At 38.0% G+C, this 18749-nt stretch overlaps 3 protein-coding genes across 5 annotated transcripts in view; all 3 read right to left on the bottom strand.

The window, feature by feature from the left end:
• Positions 1-1280: 1280 nt before the first annotated feature.
• On the bottom strand, positions 1281-5207 carry LOC116016731 (F-box/LRR-repeat protein 3-like). Of its 3 annotated transcripts, XM_031257109.1 has the most exons (8): positions 4315-5207; positions 3944-4114; positions 3540-3644; positions 3056-3449; positions 2747-2873; positions 2365-2659; positions 2015-2263; positions 1281-1446 (listed from the first exon to the last, which is right to left on the bottom strand). In XM_031257109.1, the coding sequence occupies exons 1-7, from the start codon at positions 4951-4953 to the stop codon at positions 2015-2017; spliced, it is 1980 nt and encodes a 659-aa protein (XP_031112969.1). In that variant the 5' UTR covers positions 4954-5207; the 3' UTR covers positions 1281-1446. The 3 variants fall into 3 exon arrangements, with proteins under 3 accessions (XP_031112969.1, XP_031112968.1, XP_031112970.1); XM_031257108.1 differs by lacking the exon at positions 1281-1446 and having other exon boundaries at positions 1594-2263; XM_031257110.1 differs by lacking the exon at positions 1281-1446 and having other exon boundaries at positions 1594-2263; positions 3944-4069.
• A 1406-nt stretch (positions 5208-6613) lies between these two features.
• On the bottom strand, positions 6614-8788 carry LOC116016949 (U2 small nuclear ribonucleoprotein B''-like). The gene is made up of 5 exons (XM_031257423.1): positions 8628-8788; positions 8069-8241; positions 7908-7992; positions 7264-7346; positions 6614-7063 (listed from the first exon to the last, which is right to left on the bottom strand). The coding sequence occupies exons 1-5, from the start codon at positions 8701-8703 to the stop codon at positions 6785-6787; spliced, it is 696 nt and encodes a 231-aa protein (XP_031113283.1). The 5' UTR covers positions 8704-8788; the 3' UTR covers positions 6614-6784.
• A 750-nt stretch (positions 8789-9538) lies between these two features.
• The window catches only part of LOC116017382 (E3 ubiquitin-protein ligase listerin), an 11627-nt gene continuing 2416 nt past the window's right edge, over positions 9539-18749 (bottom strand). The window contains exons 5-16 of the mRNA XM_031257962.1: positions 18586-18677; positions 17651-17753; positions 17286-17438; positions 16376-17022; positions 15749-16211; positions 15142-15608; positions 14125-14857; positions 13123-13834; positions 11738-12777; positions 11161-11619; positions 10582-10812; positions 9539-10295 (exon numbers count right to left, since the gene is read on the bottom strand). Coding sequence (XP_031113822.1) covers positions 10068-10295; positions 10582-10812; positions 11161-11619; positions 11738-12777; positions 13123-13834; positions 14125-14857; positions 15142-15608; positions 15749-16211; positions 16376-17022; positions 17286-17438; positions 17651-17753; positions 18586-18677 — 5328 coding nt within the window. The 3' untranslated portion in view covers positions 9539-10067. The remainder of the gene's footprint in view (positions 10296-10581; positions 10813-11160; positions 11620-11737; positions 12778-13122; positions 13835-14124; positions 14858-15141; positions 15609-15748; positions 16212-16375; positions 17023-17285; positions 17439-17650; positions 17754-18585; positions 18678-18749) is intronic.

Raw genomic sequence — 18749 nt, 5'->3', positions numbered from 1 at the left:
GGGTGCTCAAGGAATTCTTAATCATAAAGATAACGATAAGTCAATAACTAAAATAGTTGAATTTCTTTTAACTTCATAAAGAATAACTAAAAATTGTATTCTCACCTTAAACTATAATAGAAAATTTTCAATTTGTAATTGTAAGTAACTAAAATCATGATTAACTTATTGCAAAATTTAAAATTACAATTTAAAAAAGAAAAAAAAGAAGATCAAGATCGTTATTTGTAAAGGGTCAATAGTGCATATTCTAACAATTATGAAACTTATATTACTATACTGGAGAAAGAAAAAAAATACCATACATTAAATTATGGTGATTATTTTAAAAATAATATATTCATAATAAATGAAATTGCATTGAGTCTTTGAGGGGGCATCTTGATGATGATATTGTTGGAAGGAAGTGAAAAGACGTTTGAATGTGGAAGATATTATTCTCTCTTTCTTGTTAACGAATAAATATGGGAGAGTCGTTGGTCAAAGGTCGTTGGTTTGACCGGAGACTTGAGCACGACAGATAAGTTAACGTCAGTGGCGGCTACAACGAATGGGGGTAAATCTTATGGATTAACGCGGTTTTTCGCTGTATGTAGGTGGGGCCCTGCATGAACGTCACGTCGCACATTTCTATCCATGTATCTATCTCTTGGAGTTCAACATATACACTTTTCTTCTCTTGTGGTCAAGCGGCATGAAGTGATTCTCCCAAGTGGGAGGTCATGGGTTCGAGCCTCAGTGGGGCAATATTGACTTTGTTGGGCTTCATAGATTGAGAAAGTATATGGACAGATACTACATGTAACATGGTGTATTCAAAAAAAAAAAAGGTTGAATTTCCACTCTCAAAAGTCTCTTAAATTTCTTTCAAAAAAAAAAAAAGTCTCTTAAATTTCGACCCACAAAATCTAGATCTTTGCTCATTGCGTACAAGAAGACCCCTCACCTTGAGAGGTTGCTCCCATACTGTTTGCTCATTGCGTACAAGAAGACCCCTCACCTTGAGAGGTTGCTCCCATACTGTCGCGATGAAACTCGATCCCTAGTCTCTTCTCCTAAACTTCACCTCCACACTATCACTGGTGAGACTTGATTCCTGTCTCTTCTCCTAAATCTCACCCTTGTGATCAGTTAAGTTGTCCATGCGGACAAAATTAAGTGATTTAGCAGACTCCAACAAATCCCAGAAAGGATAGATACGACAAATATACCAAGGATGGGATAAAATATATATTGAAGTAGTTCCCTTAACGAATTTGACAGTTGATCCTGCTTTAATTTTGCACAGGTGGAAGTGGGGAAAGAGTGAAAGATGCGTGGACTTTGGAATAAAACACATTCAATGTTCCCAGTATGAAACGATACAACGTAAGAGGAGAGGACATATTTGATTGACTAGTCCATGGAGCTAAACACAATTTCCACATGCCCATCTGGTGCTCCAATCTGCAAAATGCATGCATGCATACAATCACGGAATTTGTACTCACGACCCCCACCCCTTGGATAAAGGGGGAAACTTTAGTCATTATTTGAAAGCATGCATTGAATAAATTTGGTTCTTGTGTAATAGTCTGTAAATTACATAAGCTAGAAGAGATAAATCGCATTATAAAAATCTTATACAACGAGTCAAGTGTTGACAAGAATAGAACACGTGAACTTTGATCACTAATTCTAAGATTTGACCATTTTTCCTTCGCTTTGTCTTTGTCTTTTCCAAGAACATACACCAAAACTATTCTTAGGATCAGTCTGTAGTTCACACAATCAAAGTAAACCCCTTCCCCTACAAAAATAGCCAATCAAGACGAGTCCTAACTCTACTAAATCAAAGTTAGTTCAAGAGCAGAGATTCAATACCAACTCAAGCACCACACACTCGATCTCCCATTTCTGAAGAAGCAGACGCAAGATCATAGTACTCTTAACTCCAAATTAAATAGAATTCAGCTAAGAAATTGTTGCAATTTGCTTAACAATCCAAGTGGAGATGAGTCAACAGAAGAAGTACCTAAAATGGCTTGTTTCTCCAATGAAATATGCAACCTTGTGCTTCCACATGACTGATTGCCTCAGGCAGCAATGGCCTGAAGAAGCTGTTGAGTTTTACCTTTGTCACACCTCTAAATGCCATCAGGGAAGCTGCAAGCCCTTCAGGGCTTATGCCATTAACGTGCAAAATCGTGATTTCCTGCACACGCTTCATGGAGGCCAGCGCCACAAGCCCAACGTCTGTTACTGAACAGTACGACAAATTTATCTGCACAAAAGGAAACACATAAAACATCGATCATGGTACATTAGTACGTACTGCCATTACTTTGCTTCTTTCTAAGTCCTAAGGTTCTTGAACTACCATACCTGTTTTATGCTGTGTAAGCATTGCACCAGAGAAACCATTCCCGTGTTGTCGATATTGTGGCACTTCTTTATGTCTAGCTTCTCCAGTTTCTTGCATCCAGCAGCAACTGATGACAGCCCGACAGAAGAGACACGAGGGCAACCTCGAATCTCTAGTGTTCTTAACCTCGTACATCTTGACAGTGATATCAGCGAATTATCTGTGACTTTTTCACAGTATGCCATGTTAATCATCTCCAGAGCTTGGCAGCCTTCTGCAATTGCTGCAATGCCCTCATCAGTTATCCCGACGCACCTAAAACACAAGACAACGAGACAGTGAACTTCTATCTGACAAAACCAATAGGTTATTAGTAGAGGAGTAAGAGGTAAAGATGTAAACCTGTACAGATCAAGCTCCTTTAGTTTTGAGCATTTCCCAATCTGGGAAAGTCCATAATCTGTGATGTTCATGCATAGACCGAGCTTCAGACTCGACAGATTGCAGCATCCAGAAACTGAAATCAGACCTGCAAATGCGAGATGACTTGCTTGTTTAAAAGCTGCATTTTTAAGTGTTAGGATCAAATGCTTACCACTACGCCAAAAGTTATAGCTAGTAGCAAAGACACAACTTTATAGGGTTCTGGACTTGGCCCTTCACCGGCCTCTATCCAACAATAAGGTAAACAAGACAAGTCCAGTTTAAAACCTTCATCACCGATGTCATTATCTGTGATGTCCAAATCCTCGAGGGAACGACACCTCTGACCAATCAACACGAAAGCTTCTTTCGAAACCAAGCTACAAGACTCCATTCTTAGCGAAACGAGGGAGGTACATGATTCAGTAATGCTTTCTATAGAGGCACAGGTTATCTTCCGGCAGCAGGTAATGTCAAGCTTCTGCAACTGGCCATGTTTCTGAATGATGCAGGAGAGGTTCTTATCTGTAACTCCTGTGCACTTACACAAGCTCAGATCCTTCAACGATGGAACCCAATCTGCAATGGATTCCATCCCGGAACATGTTACTGTGCAACCATCCAATCTAATTGACTGTAACTGTGAAAAATGCTGCAGAGATTTTGCTAGATCAGCTGTAACCTGAGCAACCAGCCAGTATTTATAGGAATATTAATAGCAGTGACAAAATAAACAGGCATCCATGATCCATAAAACAAATCTTGGACTTACATATGATCCATATGATAAATTCAGCTGGCGTAGGGATGAAATGCTGCTAGATAGAGCTGATAACCCGACATGGCTAATATTCTGGCAGCACGATACATTCAGTATCTGCAAGAAAACCAAAATTGTTGGTCAGACTGTTGATTTAGTAATCACAAGATTATAAGTTTGACTCCCAACGAGAGCCGCCTATTGGCAAGAACACCAAAATTGCTGGTTTACCTCTTTATGGTCCTTTGTCGGTTAGGACCACAAAACGGGGTTTAACCAGTGCACACCATTAGACAGTGGCTGCAGGTTTTCCAAGAACACCAAAATTGCAGTGCTTCAATTTGAAAACATGATTGACTACTGGGAAAAATGTACAGAAACAAAGCAATATGCAGAGATGAGAAAGAAACAGATACCTCTAAAGAGTTGGAGCCTTGTTTTAAACTTGCCAGGCCATCATCATCAAGACCAGGACATCCTACAAGAATCAACTCTTTGAGATGTTGTAACTGCAGGATAGGCAAAAGGCACATCTCTGTAATCTGTGATGACCAGACAGGTAAAGGAGAAACATCAGTTCTGGCTTTCTGTAATGACAATGAGAGGAATCAAAAGAGGGGCAACCCTAGTCACACTGTCCACAAGGCAGGAGTTACTTATTGACCTTCTTGATTTAAACAGGTCAGCTTGTCAGCTATGAGCAAGCTAAGCTGATTCACGTCATTTACCAGTTAGGGCAACGAGACGAGATTTGAGAGGAATCAAAAGATTAGAAAAGAGGAATTACAGGCAAGTAGGAGAGATCCAAACTGCGGATTTCCTTGCACTTGATAGCAATCAACCCCACACCCAAATCCCCAACTCTCACACACCACTTCAGAGACAGCAATCTCAGCTTCTTGCATCCCACCGCTATGCACCCAATCCCTATATCCGATATCAGCTTGCACCTCCCCAACCACAGCTTCTCCAGGTTCTTCGCCTCGGCTATGGCGGCCGCCGCCGAGTCCGTTAACTCCGTGGCATTACACAGATTGATCTCAACCAAACCGGGGCACCGCAGAACCAAGCTGGACAATCCCACATTGCTGAAAAACCTCGACCGCGAAAGGTCAACAGACCGGATAATGGCGGCCTTGCAGGAGTTGGAGATCGAAACGAGCACTTCATCGTCCACTCTGGGACAGAGGGTGAAATCAAGATGGGAGACAAAAGGGTACCTTTGGAGAGATTTGGCAATGAGGTTAGTGTCCAATGGCCTGAGTACTCTCCTGTGGCGTGATTCAATGGCGAAGAATGATCTGCAGGCTTGAGAAAACGACTTTTTGGATTCTGGGTCGGTGTCTAAACGGTCTAGGATTGAGAAGATGATCTCTTCTGTGAGAGATTCAAATTGGGTGCTGGATTTAGGGTTGTCTTCTTGCATGATGTTATAATTTCATTGCAAAATGCCAGAGAAATGGGGGAATATAAAATGGAAAGACTGAAACTTTGACTATCTTAGGAGTTAGGAGATGTTGATGAACCAAGACAGGAGGGTGTGGGGGAGAGAGACAAGAATGCATTGTTTATTCATGCATGGTAGCAGCCAAGTATGATAAAACAGTTTTTTAATAATAATTTAACAGGAAACGGAAACTCATCTAGGGGAGTTTCAGAGTGGGGAAGAACATGTGCCAAATTACACTAACGACCTTTGAAGAAACCCGCAGCCATATATATATGGGGAAGAACAGTGCATTGTGGACCATGGGTCATGATTGATACTGCAGTTGCGTTGAAAGGATACTGCAGTTGTGTTGAAAGGGAATTGTAGTTGCACGGAATAGACGCCGTGTCATCCATCTGAAACTGTAGTTGTGTTAAACGGATACTGCAGTTGAGTTGAAAAGATACTACAGTTGTGTTGAACGGATACTGCAGTTGTGTTGAAAAGATACTACAGTTGTGTTGAACGGATACTGCAGTTGTGTTGAACGGATGAATGTCCTCTGTTCCGTGCAACAACACAACTGCAGTATCTTTTCAACACAACTGCAGTATCCGTTCAACACAACTGCAGTATCAGTTATGATCATGGTCCACAATATAATTTGCGTATATATATATACAAGGCGTTCCCATTAAAATGCATATACACGAATGCATTATTATTGATCTTAGGTGTATTATCAATTATTTGTAAATATATATGGGTGCATCCAGCACCTTGTGCTCAGATGACATGTAGTGGTTCCTCCCATATGTAAGTCATGATATTGGGCGTCAGTAGAGGCGTTGTTGACTCTTTGTACTTCAATAGGTTGAGTAAGTATAGACAGATACTATAATGTAATAGAATCGGTAGCATTAAAAAAATATATGCATGAGTGCATTATTATTGCTCTTCAAGTGTATTGTCAATAATACACGGTCACAAGTATAAAAATACCATACATAGTGTTTTTAAGTAATTTTTAGTTCTTAATCATATTAAATGAACGGATGAAATTGGCCTACATATTCTCCGAGGATGGTATGCATGATATTAGTCTCACAGGATGATATGCACTGAATAACTCCACTTCAATGTAATTACACTAGGAAGACCCCATGCATGAATTCGACCAGAGGGTTTTGACAAGAATCAAATTCATAACTTTCAAATACGAGAATAATGTTTCAATCACCTACTCTAAAATACTTATTTCTCTTTATGAAATGATTTTTGAAGGTGTGAGTTCATCATCCTAAAAACAGTGTGGATAAGGGGATGCATTAGCAGCCATGAAGATATATGAATATGACGCTTCCTGCAACAATATCTATGGATGGGTTTGGTGTTTGTTGCTAGTTATGAAGATTTGAAAAAAAAAAAAATGAACGTCAATTAAGTACTACGGAGTACTTAGTACGCCGTACAATATTTTGTAGACTGCATGAGAATTTGGCATGTCACTTCTTTATGGCCCCACCTGTAAGATTTTACTATTTTGAGTAACAATAGAAGAAGTGGAAAAGTTGCCACTTTCAGGTGGTGCCCACTGGCTGTAGAGGAAAAACGAGACTGTTAATGTGTGGGTCTGTGGGGCATTGGGCAGAGGATATCTTCAACTGCAAATCTTTCATACGGAAATATCATACTGCATTTTTTTCAATTTCTTTGCCATAAAAAAAATATTTAAGTTGAACTCAAGGTCAACTTTTTTAAAATGCAAGAGTTAAATGAATGACCATAACAAAAATATAGAAGACCTTGGCACCTTGAACATGAGAACCTATTTCTTGGCATAGGAGATAGCCATAGGATTCTGGGGTGTAATTTTGAAGCCTTGAAGGGCCTGCATGGCAACTGAGGACTGGACATCATCTTCGAATTCCACAAACGCAATGCCTGGCTTTGCTTCTATCATTCGAACTTCCCTAAAACCGGGGTACTGATTGAAGAGCACTTCCAGCATCATGCTCGTAGTCTCGTGGGGCAGGTTCTGTATGAAGAGTATGTTATTTGGTTCTGTCGTTTCTTGTGCTCCCGGTTTTCCTTGGCGGGTAGCAACCTGCAGAAGTTTCCTCAATTTCGTTTATGTTCAGTTGTGATACCAAAAAATGACTCAATGGATTAGACAATGTATGAATTAATCACGTCAATGGGAAATTTTTCAAGTTCACAAAACCAATGCACAAAACAGTTTATTAAACATTGGGAAATTTGACCATCTATAAAACAAGTAAAAATGAAAAGGTTGCAGAAACTTACAGCTGGGCCTCCATTTGCATCAGCTCTTTGGCCATTAGCAGTGCCAGAATGCTGTGCTTCTTCAGTGCGTTTCCTCCTTTCAGCTGAACATTAATGTCAGTGAGAATGTGAGATTATCAATATCACACATAACAAAGAAGTGAAATGAAGAAAACCCAAATACAAAAATAAGATTCCTAGATCAGCAGTTAAAAAAAACCGATGTTGTTCATTATTTGCTAAAGATATGGAGGTTTCATCACTAATTTTGCCAGTCGAAGGGTGGAATATTCCACCAAAAAAGGACATAATGATTAATTCTCACGGGTGTTGAAATAAACATCACCTAAAACCTATATATGTATTTAAAGCTATCATCCCCTACAAGTAAAGTCTTTCTCATTTAATGAGCAAGCCACTCTAGTGCCTTCTCTAGGTTTGCTATGAGCCGAGGTCTCTTGGATCAATGAAGTGTAACTGTGTAAGCTCCAAATTTGACTCCAGCTGGGCTCTGCATTAACTTTATATATGACAGAGTAACAGAAGACCCATTGCAACACAGTGTGAAATTTATCCATAGTGTTCCACTACCAACATGCACGACATAGAGTTTAAACTGTATGAAAAAAAGTGAAAGGGCCTACTACTATGAAATCGATGTTTACCTTTTTCATCCTGCTTCTTCTTCTTGTCATAGGTACCTTCAGCTTTAGCAATGCAATCGGACTTTGCTTTTGCATATTGTATCCGCTGCATTGTGTCAAACAGTGAAAAGCTCTATCATTTACTTCTTCAGAACAGTTCCATTGAAATGGTGTATACTAACCATTGGTTTATCATAAAACGGGAAATTCTGCATCTGTCTCACAGCATTACTTGCAGACGTAACTTCACTGAAGACAACCCATGCCTGCCCCCTGAGCTTCGCTGTCTTCAAGGCTACAATGTCCAATATCCTACCATACTGTGAGAATAAACAATAAAGAGACCTCTTCAACTCTGCCAACAAAAACAGAACTTACATCAGTAGCATATAGTAAATACTTAAACCTCTCCAGCATCAGATAGCATGATTTATTGTAGCATCAAATTATAACCGCATAAGGAACTACCACAATGACCTAATCCATGAAGATCCGACGAACATCTAGTTCTAATTCTATGAAATACTATATGTCCCCATTAGCAATATCCAACGAAATGCTAAGAGCACAAGGAAAGCTACTGGCTAACTTTCCGTTGCTCAACGGACTACGAACCTGAATTGAGAGCAGTTCAAGTAGAAAATAGGTAATATAGCAGCTGAGGAAGAAGTTTCAACAAGAAAGTAAAACCCTAGAGCCAAACCCGTAAAGACGCTAGTAAAAGAAAACCGTAATACCTACCTTCTTTCTTCACCTTCTCGCTTAAGTTCTTAATGTAGATTGTTTGATTCGGCGGTATGTCTCCGGTGAGCTTCATCTCCGACCACCTCCGCACCTCGCTCCAAGTCCGCTATTCTGTCTGAGCTGAGAGCTTCCTTTGTTTGAATACTGAAATATTGTTTCCAAAGCGAGTAACTTCTTTAAACTACTTTTTTTTTTCTTTTACTTTTTAAATTTCCTGTTATATTTATGTATTCTTTGAGTAAAACTCAGGCAAATTATACCGATGGACTAGGGTCTATTTTGCACGGTAAACTCTATTCAGTATTTGTACTTGTATTTAGCAACTTCTGTACAGTTATTATATTATATGACACCAATTATTAAAATGTATTAACTGAAGGCACATAACTTTTGTATCATGATTTATAATGTAATATGAACACTGATCAATGGTATAACAATTTGTAAAACTCATTTTGTGAACTTGATCAACAAAGGATCAAGGGCAAATTATTCAAAGGGCAAATTATTATGTGGACCTAGGTCCACCTAGCAGGGTAGACCTAGGCCTAAAATACACAATTTACATATTGAATGTTTACAATTCATATATTGAATGTTCACAATTCAAATTGTGGAGATTCAATATGTAAATGAGCTCAAGTGCACTGTGCAAAATGAATCCAAATCCATGGTATAATTAGTAAACCAACTTAGATTGCACATAAAATCACAAGATAAAATAACTTAAGTTGCGCATAATTGAATAAAACTCATCTTGTGTAACCTTAATGACCACAAAGACCTTGTGACCTTAGCTAACAAAAGATTACATGGAGATAATCCAACTTAAATTGGTCATAATTGAATTGATCAACTCAAACTAAGAAGATTAATAAACAGTTCTTACATAGAGTTGAACTCGAAACTTTGCAATTATCCAACCAATTTGATTACTATTAAAACATATGAGTTATTATAAATGAGTGTATACTAGAATGTTTATAAAATTAGAGAAGTGAATCTAAATGCTTGAATCAATCCAAATAGCATATGCATCGTCTTCATTGGTAGTTATACGACCATAACAAAGGGCATATCTACACAGTATTTATGTAAAAACAGAGTTAATCATCAAAACTTTAAAGCCTTGACCCGTAAGTCAGCCATGGAAGTGCCTGGAGTAAAACTTCAAAATAAGTCGAAATCTATGATCTTTAAACCCTCTCAGCTATCCTTCTTCCCATTTTGACAGAGTGCCAAGATCAGAGTGATTCAACTTGGTTCTCGTGCATGTATGTCCATGGCGCATCTTTACCTGTCAAGTGCTTTAGTTGGTCAGCCACATACAAGGGACACAAACCTTAACATCCATAGCCAATCAAGTTAGTGCAGGCATGGCACAAAATCTGTCAGCTACCATCTTGAAAATGTAGCGCTCCGGTTTAAATGACAAAATTAAAATGGTGATTGGCACAGCGGGCACGTTGACTTGTGAGAAGTTGAGAACCACTTGTAGAGGCAAGCCGAGTGAAACTTGTGCTTGCAGGTCTTGCAAGCTAGGCGCGGGAGGCTATGGTTGGAGGTGTGGATAACGCTGTAACATATGGGACATTCTTCTACGCCTTCGAATTCCTTGTCAAAGTTGCTCTTCCATATCTGTATTGCCTCTGCTAAGGCTCCATTCTTGTATAAGAAACAAAATAAAGTATCAGCATTCTCTCTTCATAAGTTTCACATGATGAATTATGCTATGCATTCAAGACGAAAGAACATCTCAAAAGATCACAAGTGGTAAAACAAAAATTACTTCATTATCCCAATAAATCGGGAATCTGAAAATGGAATTGCAAAAATTATTTTCTTGCACGGAAGTACGGAACAGAAACATATGGAATGGAAAGACTGACGAAGGAGGAAAAGGAGAGGGTTAGGTGCTGACTGAAGTGTTAATACAGTGGACAGGAGATACCTGATTACGAACAAATGACATCATCGACATCAACCACTTTCTCTTCTTCACTTCACTAATACCAAGGCTCCTAGTGCAATCTACATCAACAGATCGCAAAGGATAAGACGCAGGAAGACGAATTACAAGGTCCATTCCTGTTTCATCCTTTGTATAGGTAGCCACAATTTCATTGGCAGATTTGCTAACACTGACCGAGAAATTCTCATCAACAAATTTTGCTTTCTTGATCTGCAGTGAAACAAAATCATCAACTTATACTGCTATAGCAACATGAATTACAATAACAAGGTAACTCTTACCCATAGCAGTGCAGCACTATGCTTTAAGTCGTACACTCAAAATTACAAGATTTGTAAATGAATGAATTAATGAAGTTCATGAAAATTTGGAAATTTTACTTAAATTTCACTTTCAAACTGAGCTGACAAAAAAGCAAGACTAGTAAAATGAAGAGAAATAGGCTCCTAACAGAGTCGTTTGAAGAAGATATAGCAGAACTTAGAGTCCTTTAATTTTAGTAAGAAATTATGAGAGAAGCTTTAGAAATTAAGGTCATGCAAATTATGTCATGCATACCAGAGAGAGTTCATTTGCAATGAGAGGTGGGCTACAATATGATTTGGTAAAGAATTCAACTGCAGAAGATGTAGAGCGATCACGTATATCACCAAACCACCCACGAACATATGCTGGAAGAGTTTGAAGAATGAGACCAAATATTGCACCAGCAAGCATAGCAATTTTCTCTGGTCCAACAGGCCAAAGTGATTCAAGAGCAAAAAGAGCTGAACTGCAAGTGATGGCACGTGTTGCAGCTCTAGCTGCTTCTGATACTGAAGCAGGAAGTTCTAAATCCTTCTTTTTCACAGCTGAAGGTGCACAAAATTCCAAAGGAATATGCTGGAAAAGGCAATCCAATATTGTTGAAGAAGCAGAATCTTGTATGTATTGGACAATTTTCTCCCTTGAAGGTGATGATGATGGTAAAGAAACTAGATGTGAAAGCAACAAAGACCAAGCTAGAAAGACATTTATCTGTAAAATTTGAAGATGTTAGAAAATTAAGACTGTTAGCATTCTTGCATTCCCTCTTAGATAATACGAATACAATGTAGACAGTAAATGAGGAGAGATGTAAACATAAGCAACTGACCCGTTCAGATGACAGTAAATCCATTTCAAGAACTTCAGTTGGAAAGTTTTCCAGCTTGGAGGAAATTTCTTCCCTAAGATGAATGTTCTCTTCAGCAAACGGTTCAGGACTGCGGTAATCCTGGTTATTGGAAGCATCTTCATCTGATGAACTTTCTTTCCTCAAAGTGCCAAAAGCTAAGTGTGATACAGGTTCTGTAGAAAGAATAACATAAGCAGCAAACTGCAGGGAAGGAAGTGGCTTGGGAGAAAAAAGAAGCACAAAAAGAGAGTTAATTGGCCCTTTACTTAGCCCCCAAATTTCAACTGATTTCACAGCCTTCTCTCTCACATGTGAAGAGGATTTGACAACATGTGAAGCAACTAAGTCCCAAAATTTAGAGTGATAAAGCCGAGAGGATGTTATAATGGAATAAGCTTCAGCACAATAAGAACTTGCTATTGCCTCAGCAGCAGCTGTGGAAAAAAATAAACGAAGAATCCCTTCCAAAATCCTGTCTACAACTATCTCCCATTTATCTATCAAGGAATGAGAATTTTCTTCGTGCTCTTTCTTTTGGAGTTCAATGACTTCACAAAATAGGGAGAAACCAACAAGAGCATTTCTAGCAAGTTTTAAAGGAATAGGATCTCTAACAGAGACAGTACTTTCAAGCATCTCCAATGTCATTTCTAAGTTGCTGGAACTAGAAGTATGAGCTATAGCATCATTTACATTCTCGGCAACTTCCTCCATCATAACAACTGCCAGTTCAATCCAACGCCTCAAATGATATAAAGCAAAATCCCAATCTTCTTCATCAAATTCTTGCCAACAGTAAGCAACTGAAACCAGAACTAACTTTGATAACAAAATCTGCACAACTGGCAGCTTATTCACAGAAGATGATGCACCGGAATTCAATCTTTGTTTCCGATATAATTCAATCAAAAGCATCTTCTCCTCAGAGCTAACACGTCTTTCAGTGCTTAACCGTTTCTCTCCTCTCACACCTCTTATGGGGTAACAGGACATCACCAGGTGGAACCAATCTTCCATGTCTGGAAATAAATAAATAAATGGGGCCATTATAACCCAAAGGACAAAAGTACTAAATTCCTAAAATTAAGAAAATGTCATTGGAGGCGTAAAACTGCCATAAGCCTTTTAATAAGCAAGGAATTACTGGCTCCCTGAAAAGAGGACATACCATAAAGACAAAATAGCACAAATTGGGAATGTAGTTTTTCACATGTAAATTAATATATCTATAACTATTGTATACATGAAGCCAAATTCCTAAATTTGAAAAGCTCAGTCATGGTCAAAGAATGTTTATATTATTGCCTAATTACTAATATATGAAATTTGCAACCACTAAAGTCAAGATAGTATTAGTAATATACCTTCTCCTGTTAGCCATACATTTAATGGTGGAAACAATAGAGTTCGCTTGAGCCAGTCCATCAACACCTCTTGCACTTCACTGCCCTTAGAAGAATCAGGCTGCTTTATTACATCATCTTGCTCAAATATAATACTCAAGGGCCTAATGAGGACGTCAACAATTGATGGAAGTATCTTCAAGCAATTTGCATTTATTGTTTCACCAATATACAGTTTAGTTAAAAGCAGTTTAAAGTAAAAGATAGCTTTGTCCTTCTCCCATATATTTTCTTCAAAAAGAGTAAGCAGTAAAGACACATGAGCTCTCAAGAATGGTTCTGCAAGACTGTCCACCTCATCAAGTGTAATAGGCCATAAGATACATAGACTTGGCCCACAACTTCCTCCACGGACAAGTGCACCATCAAGAAGGATTGTGACAATGGAATCTAACAAGCCATCTTCAGGAGAGTAACTCTCACTCTTCACATAAGTAATTAAGGAAGGTAAGAAAGAACTCAAAGCACTGCCGCTAGGCCAGTTCCATGTGCATAATAACTCTGCAGCCAGCCAGGCACGTGAATAATGAGAATCAGTGGTGGTCAGCTCAGTGTGAGCCAACTCTGTTGAACATGAAGGAAGGACAGAACCCCCAATAAATCTGTGAAAGCCAAATTTCGATACAAGCTTGTCAATTAATGAAACAAGCCTGTGGTCTTCAGAGGCCTGTGCCTGCAAAAAGTATGAAATTGCATGCTTGAGCTTTAACATTTTGCACTTATGACAAGTTTTAATAGCATAAAATCCACATAGCTATGTAAATTTGTGAAAATGTGCCCGAAAACTGCAAAATGCCATAAAGATGCAACATTGACAAGTGTAACAGGCAAAGTGATGCTATTATCCTGCAATCAAGATATGGCTACCATAGATTATCATGAAACATTAAAGAAACAATTAAATCTTGTAATCATTCCAAAAGCATGTTGCAACAAATATTACTGTAAGAAAATCTAACTTACATTAAAAGAAACATTTTCACATTTCAAACAGGCTGTTCTTTCTCCTGAGTTAAAATTTGGCAGAACCCATTTAGGCCATGAATCACTCTGGAGTAGAAGCTTGTCAAACAACTTCTGTTCCTCAGATTGCTCTTGACATAGACATTCAAGAAGTTCACCAATCCAATTGCAGCATAGAGATGTGATTTTCTCCAGGTCTAAGTTATCTTCCTTAAGGACAGCATTCCTTACAGACTGAATCAAAATGTTTTCAAGATTATTCTGGATACTCGTGCCAAGGCTCCTCAAGAATTGGCAGTCAATATGGCTGCGGGTAACATTCACAGATTTGCAGGAACTCAACCTTGTTTTGATATTTTGTTTATTATCTTCACCAAATTCATCATGGCACACAGTTACCAAGCTACATTCCCAATCAATCACAAAAACTGCAGATAATATTCCTGAAACTAACCAACCCTCATCAGCTAAAAGCTTCAACCAAAAGAAACTGACATCAAGTACTTCTAGTGCAAAATGAGCCATATCAAGCACATTCATAGAAGATTCAAATCCCATCTCAGACTCATTTTGTTTGATGGTTATCAAGGAATATGCATCTTTAACCCATGTAAAGGAAGAATCTTTCACGAAAATCATCAACTTTCTAAGAATTTCCTCAAATATTATAATAGTTGCATCCCTGGACAGGAAGGAAGTTCCACCATCTCCTACCAACCCACCAAGAGCAGCACTGTGAAGAGAAGATAAAGAATGAGAAACACAAGGAAAAACAGTTTGCAGTATACCACTAAACAAATAATAACACTATAATAAGGGAAAGAGCTGCAAACTTACTTTTACTACAATAAATAATAATAACAACAACAACAACAACAACAATAATAATAATAATAATAATAATAAAGGTCAATATTCAAAGTACCAGCAACTGTGCACATCAAATTTAATTGTAGACTCTTGCTGCAGAGAGCATAAATCTATAGAAGCAATTAAAGATTAGTTCTAGTCACCTACCACACAAAACGAGCACTACCAGCTCCAAAAGAAGGAAACTCACGGGCAACTGCAATTGCAGTAGAATCCAAAAGTTTATGATGCCAATGTGCTGCACTCAGGCCTTGCTGATAGCAGATACTTTGAATTCTCTCTCTTGCTTTCTCCAAAAGCATAGCTAACACAGATATGTTGTCAAAGTCCAAATTTTTATCTGTGTTTTTAAGTTGTTCTAGATTTGTTGCATGAACAATAATACTATCCCATTGTTCTGAGAAGCATTGGTCATCAAGTAATGCAAGAATGAGATCCAGTCTAGAGCCAATAGAAGGACTGTGATCTAGTAAGCACCAAGGAATAAAAGTTTCATTGAAAGCATGCAAAAACTCTTCCTTTCCCAGCTTTGTACACAAAAGTTCTTCAACTATCTTGTGTGGACCAAATATATAGACACTAGCCACCATGAATCTAACTGCATATGGGGAATCCTAAAGGCCACAACATAAAAATAAAAGAATAGGATGATGAGATAAACTGTAAGCTTTCATAGCAAGAAATAATGGTAAAAATAAAAGTTCTCTTTTAGTTTCTTTTTTTTCTTTTCAGAGGGAACAAGTGAACAACTTACATGTTTCTTTATCAAAGGGAAACACTTCACCAAAGTTGGTCCCACCAAATCAGAAAAAGGCCAACTTTCACCCTTCCGCACTACTTGCTGGTCCAGTAATAACAAGAACTCAGTCACTCTTTTTATCTGCTCTACATCCTTAATAGAGCTCTCTGGTAACTGAAATATACCCAGGCAGGTCTCTTGAAATGCAGAAGAGAAAAGCAAGAGCATATTATGTTCAAGGGAATTGATCCCTGACAGAATTTCAATAATGCAATTCCCAAGATCCTGCAAATAGCCTACTGAACTGTTGGTGTTAAGAACTAGTGTTGATCCCTGGTTAAAAGATGAATCCGAGGAAGATTCATCTTTATCCTTTGAGTTCTCAAAAAGCAGGTAATCATGCCAAAGGAGCTTAAGAAGGATCTGATCAGTTAGACTGCCATGGAAATTACTTATGGCACCCTCTTTATCACAATATCTGGTGTCAAGAACATAACAGAAATCAGATGAAAGAAAAGACATTCAAGCAGAGGGGAAATGCAAGAGAATTCAGCTTAGATTGCTACAGTATATAATGCATGTTGTAGAGGATAGAAGATGGAAAGATGCCATGAATCCGAAGGAACATTGAGAAGGTTCTACCTTGAAGCATTTCTGAAGACCCAAAGGAGACACTCTCTTATGGCATGAAACAAAGCTTGACGATCTATACTTGAATGACAAAAACTTTTTCCTGCCCAAAGATTTTGAAAAAACTCAAGTAGAAATTTCTGCCCTACAACAGCTTTAGGAGGTATAACATCTAAAAATAGAATAAGAGCAGGGTAAGATGCTTGTTGGGATCCAAAACAACCACTCTTTAGAAACTGCCAGAACCGGTTTAAAACATTTTTTTGGACATTAAGATTTGTCCAACTGTTGGGAAATGTCTTAGAAAACAGTAAAATCATCTCCCACATTGATGAATGACACAAAGGTTCCTTTTCCTGGAAAGCACCCAGTATCACAGGTGCAAGGTTTTTAATGTTTGTTTCATTAATAACACTAGGAACATTTTTTATGTAGCTTCTTATCACTGAATACACAGCTGATCTAATTGCAGGGCTTTGAGACTTAAAGAACTCTAGAAAATACTTTTGAGCGGAGAACAACTTTTCAGCATAAGAGATAGCTATTCCCCTGGCTTTCATTACTCGTTTTGACTCAGCTTCTGAAACAGGCCTTTCAGACAGCATGCTGACCACAATATCAAGAATGGTAGCCAGTGCCAACAGTGATGAAGAAATTACCTGGAGTGAAGTTAAAAGCGAAAATGAGAATAAATGACACCGAGCAAATATCATGAAACAGAACAGAATTGTGGTCATAAGTAAATCAAACCTAGAGGAAAACAAAAGTGTGAAACTCACACCCTAGATAGAAATGATACTCTATGACAACATGCATACAGTCGGCTGGCATATACAGGTAATTGAAATTTCTATTCCCCTTCGTATGGAAAATCATAATGAACTTATATTTATAAACACAAACACACCCCAATGAATATTACCTGCCGGTGCATCTCTTCCAATTCATCTTGTGCTGTCATTTTATCGGACATACTCTGAGGAGTAAGCTTCAGATTCTCTTCTATGTAAATAAATATCTCAGATATGCATAAAATCAAAACATCTTGTCTCTTTTCATGTGTTGGGAAAGCTGCCTGTTCCATATTCATCAAAGTAAAATCAACCACACAAAGCAGACAAGGGATACAATGCAATAGGAAGTGAATGCAGATTTTAGTTTGTACTACACTATGAGTGGTATGTTAGTTATCTCCTGTCCCTTTAGTTTTATCATTTTCTAAAGTTTTTTAGATGGATTAAGCAATAATAATCACTTCCAACAGTAAAACTCCTATCTATAGAAGACCTGAAATGAGCGTTTTGCTGCTTGAGAAACTTCAATGGCTGAATCAAATTGAGAAAGCCACCATGGTCCCATCAAAGACTTCAAGTGTGGAGCCAAGTCTCTTCTGAAGTTGTAGAAGAATGGGGAATACAAAATAAATTCAAAGCATTCTCAAAGCAAGCTTATCCAACATTTGATAGAAGTATAGAGTACATTAAAGTATTTGAAAATTTTCAAAAAAAGACAAAGATTGGAAGTCCCAGAGAACTAGCTACAGAATGATACACATTGATAACAAATTCAAAGCACAACTGAATGTCTGAAACTATGGCAAGGATGTCAGCTACAAAAATCATGAGATCCTAAAACTAAAAGAAAGGCCATGTAATGGAAACTCCAGTGAGAATCAGATGTCTTCCAGTCCTGCCACAATCTGACAATTTTATTCCATTTCAGGGGAAAAAGAGAGGTTTCTCAGTATTGAAGCAATTAGATTTGATTATTCTATGAGCCTTTGATTGAGAAACCAATAGCAAATTACTACCTCCTAAAGAAGAACTAACCAAAGGTTTGAGCCATGGCACTATTGGTTCTCTAAACATTTAGAAAAACCTATTCACCAAAAAAAAGGCAGCATACTAACATGATATATCAATAAGCATTCAAAACACCAAAAGTATTGTTGATAAGAAACAAGAGGGAAAAGAAGGACTGGAAGCTAGAGATAACCAGAAAAGTAGCAGTTTCAGACCTATGGTGCACAAGACCAAACAAAAGGAAGCTAGAGATAACCAGAAACCAGATAACTCTAAGTAGCATAATTTCAGAAAAGACAGGCATTGCATAAGTTCAAGAAAACAAGTACCTTATAAAATACACAATTATTGCCTTTTATCTAAAATATAAACAGCAGTTAAGCTACAAACAGTTCTAATAGGCAAAGATAAGATGCAAACCCAACAACATTGAAAAGATTAGTCATGGTTTCATGAGTCGCCTTCCGAACCTCTCGATTGTAATCCAGCAACAACTTCTTGTATTCAAATGCCTATCATAAAATTTATGAACGCATTATGCTACTTGTGTTTGGTAATTTTGGGAGGGAGGGTGGGGGGGGTGG

This window comes from Ipomoea triloba, chromosome 4 (assembly GCF_003576645.1).
Source record: "Ipomoea triloba cultivar NCNSP0323 chromosome 4, ASM357664v1".
Lineage (NCBI taxonomy): Eukaryota > Viridiplantae > Streptophyta > Magnoliopsida > Solanales > Convolvulaceae > Ipomoea > Ipomoea triloba.
The sequence above is the reverse complement of the archived record's forward strand: the minus strand, read 5'-3'. Positions and strand labels throughout refer to the sequence as shown.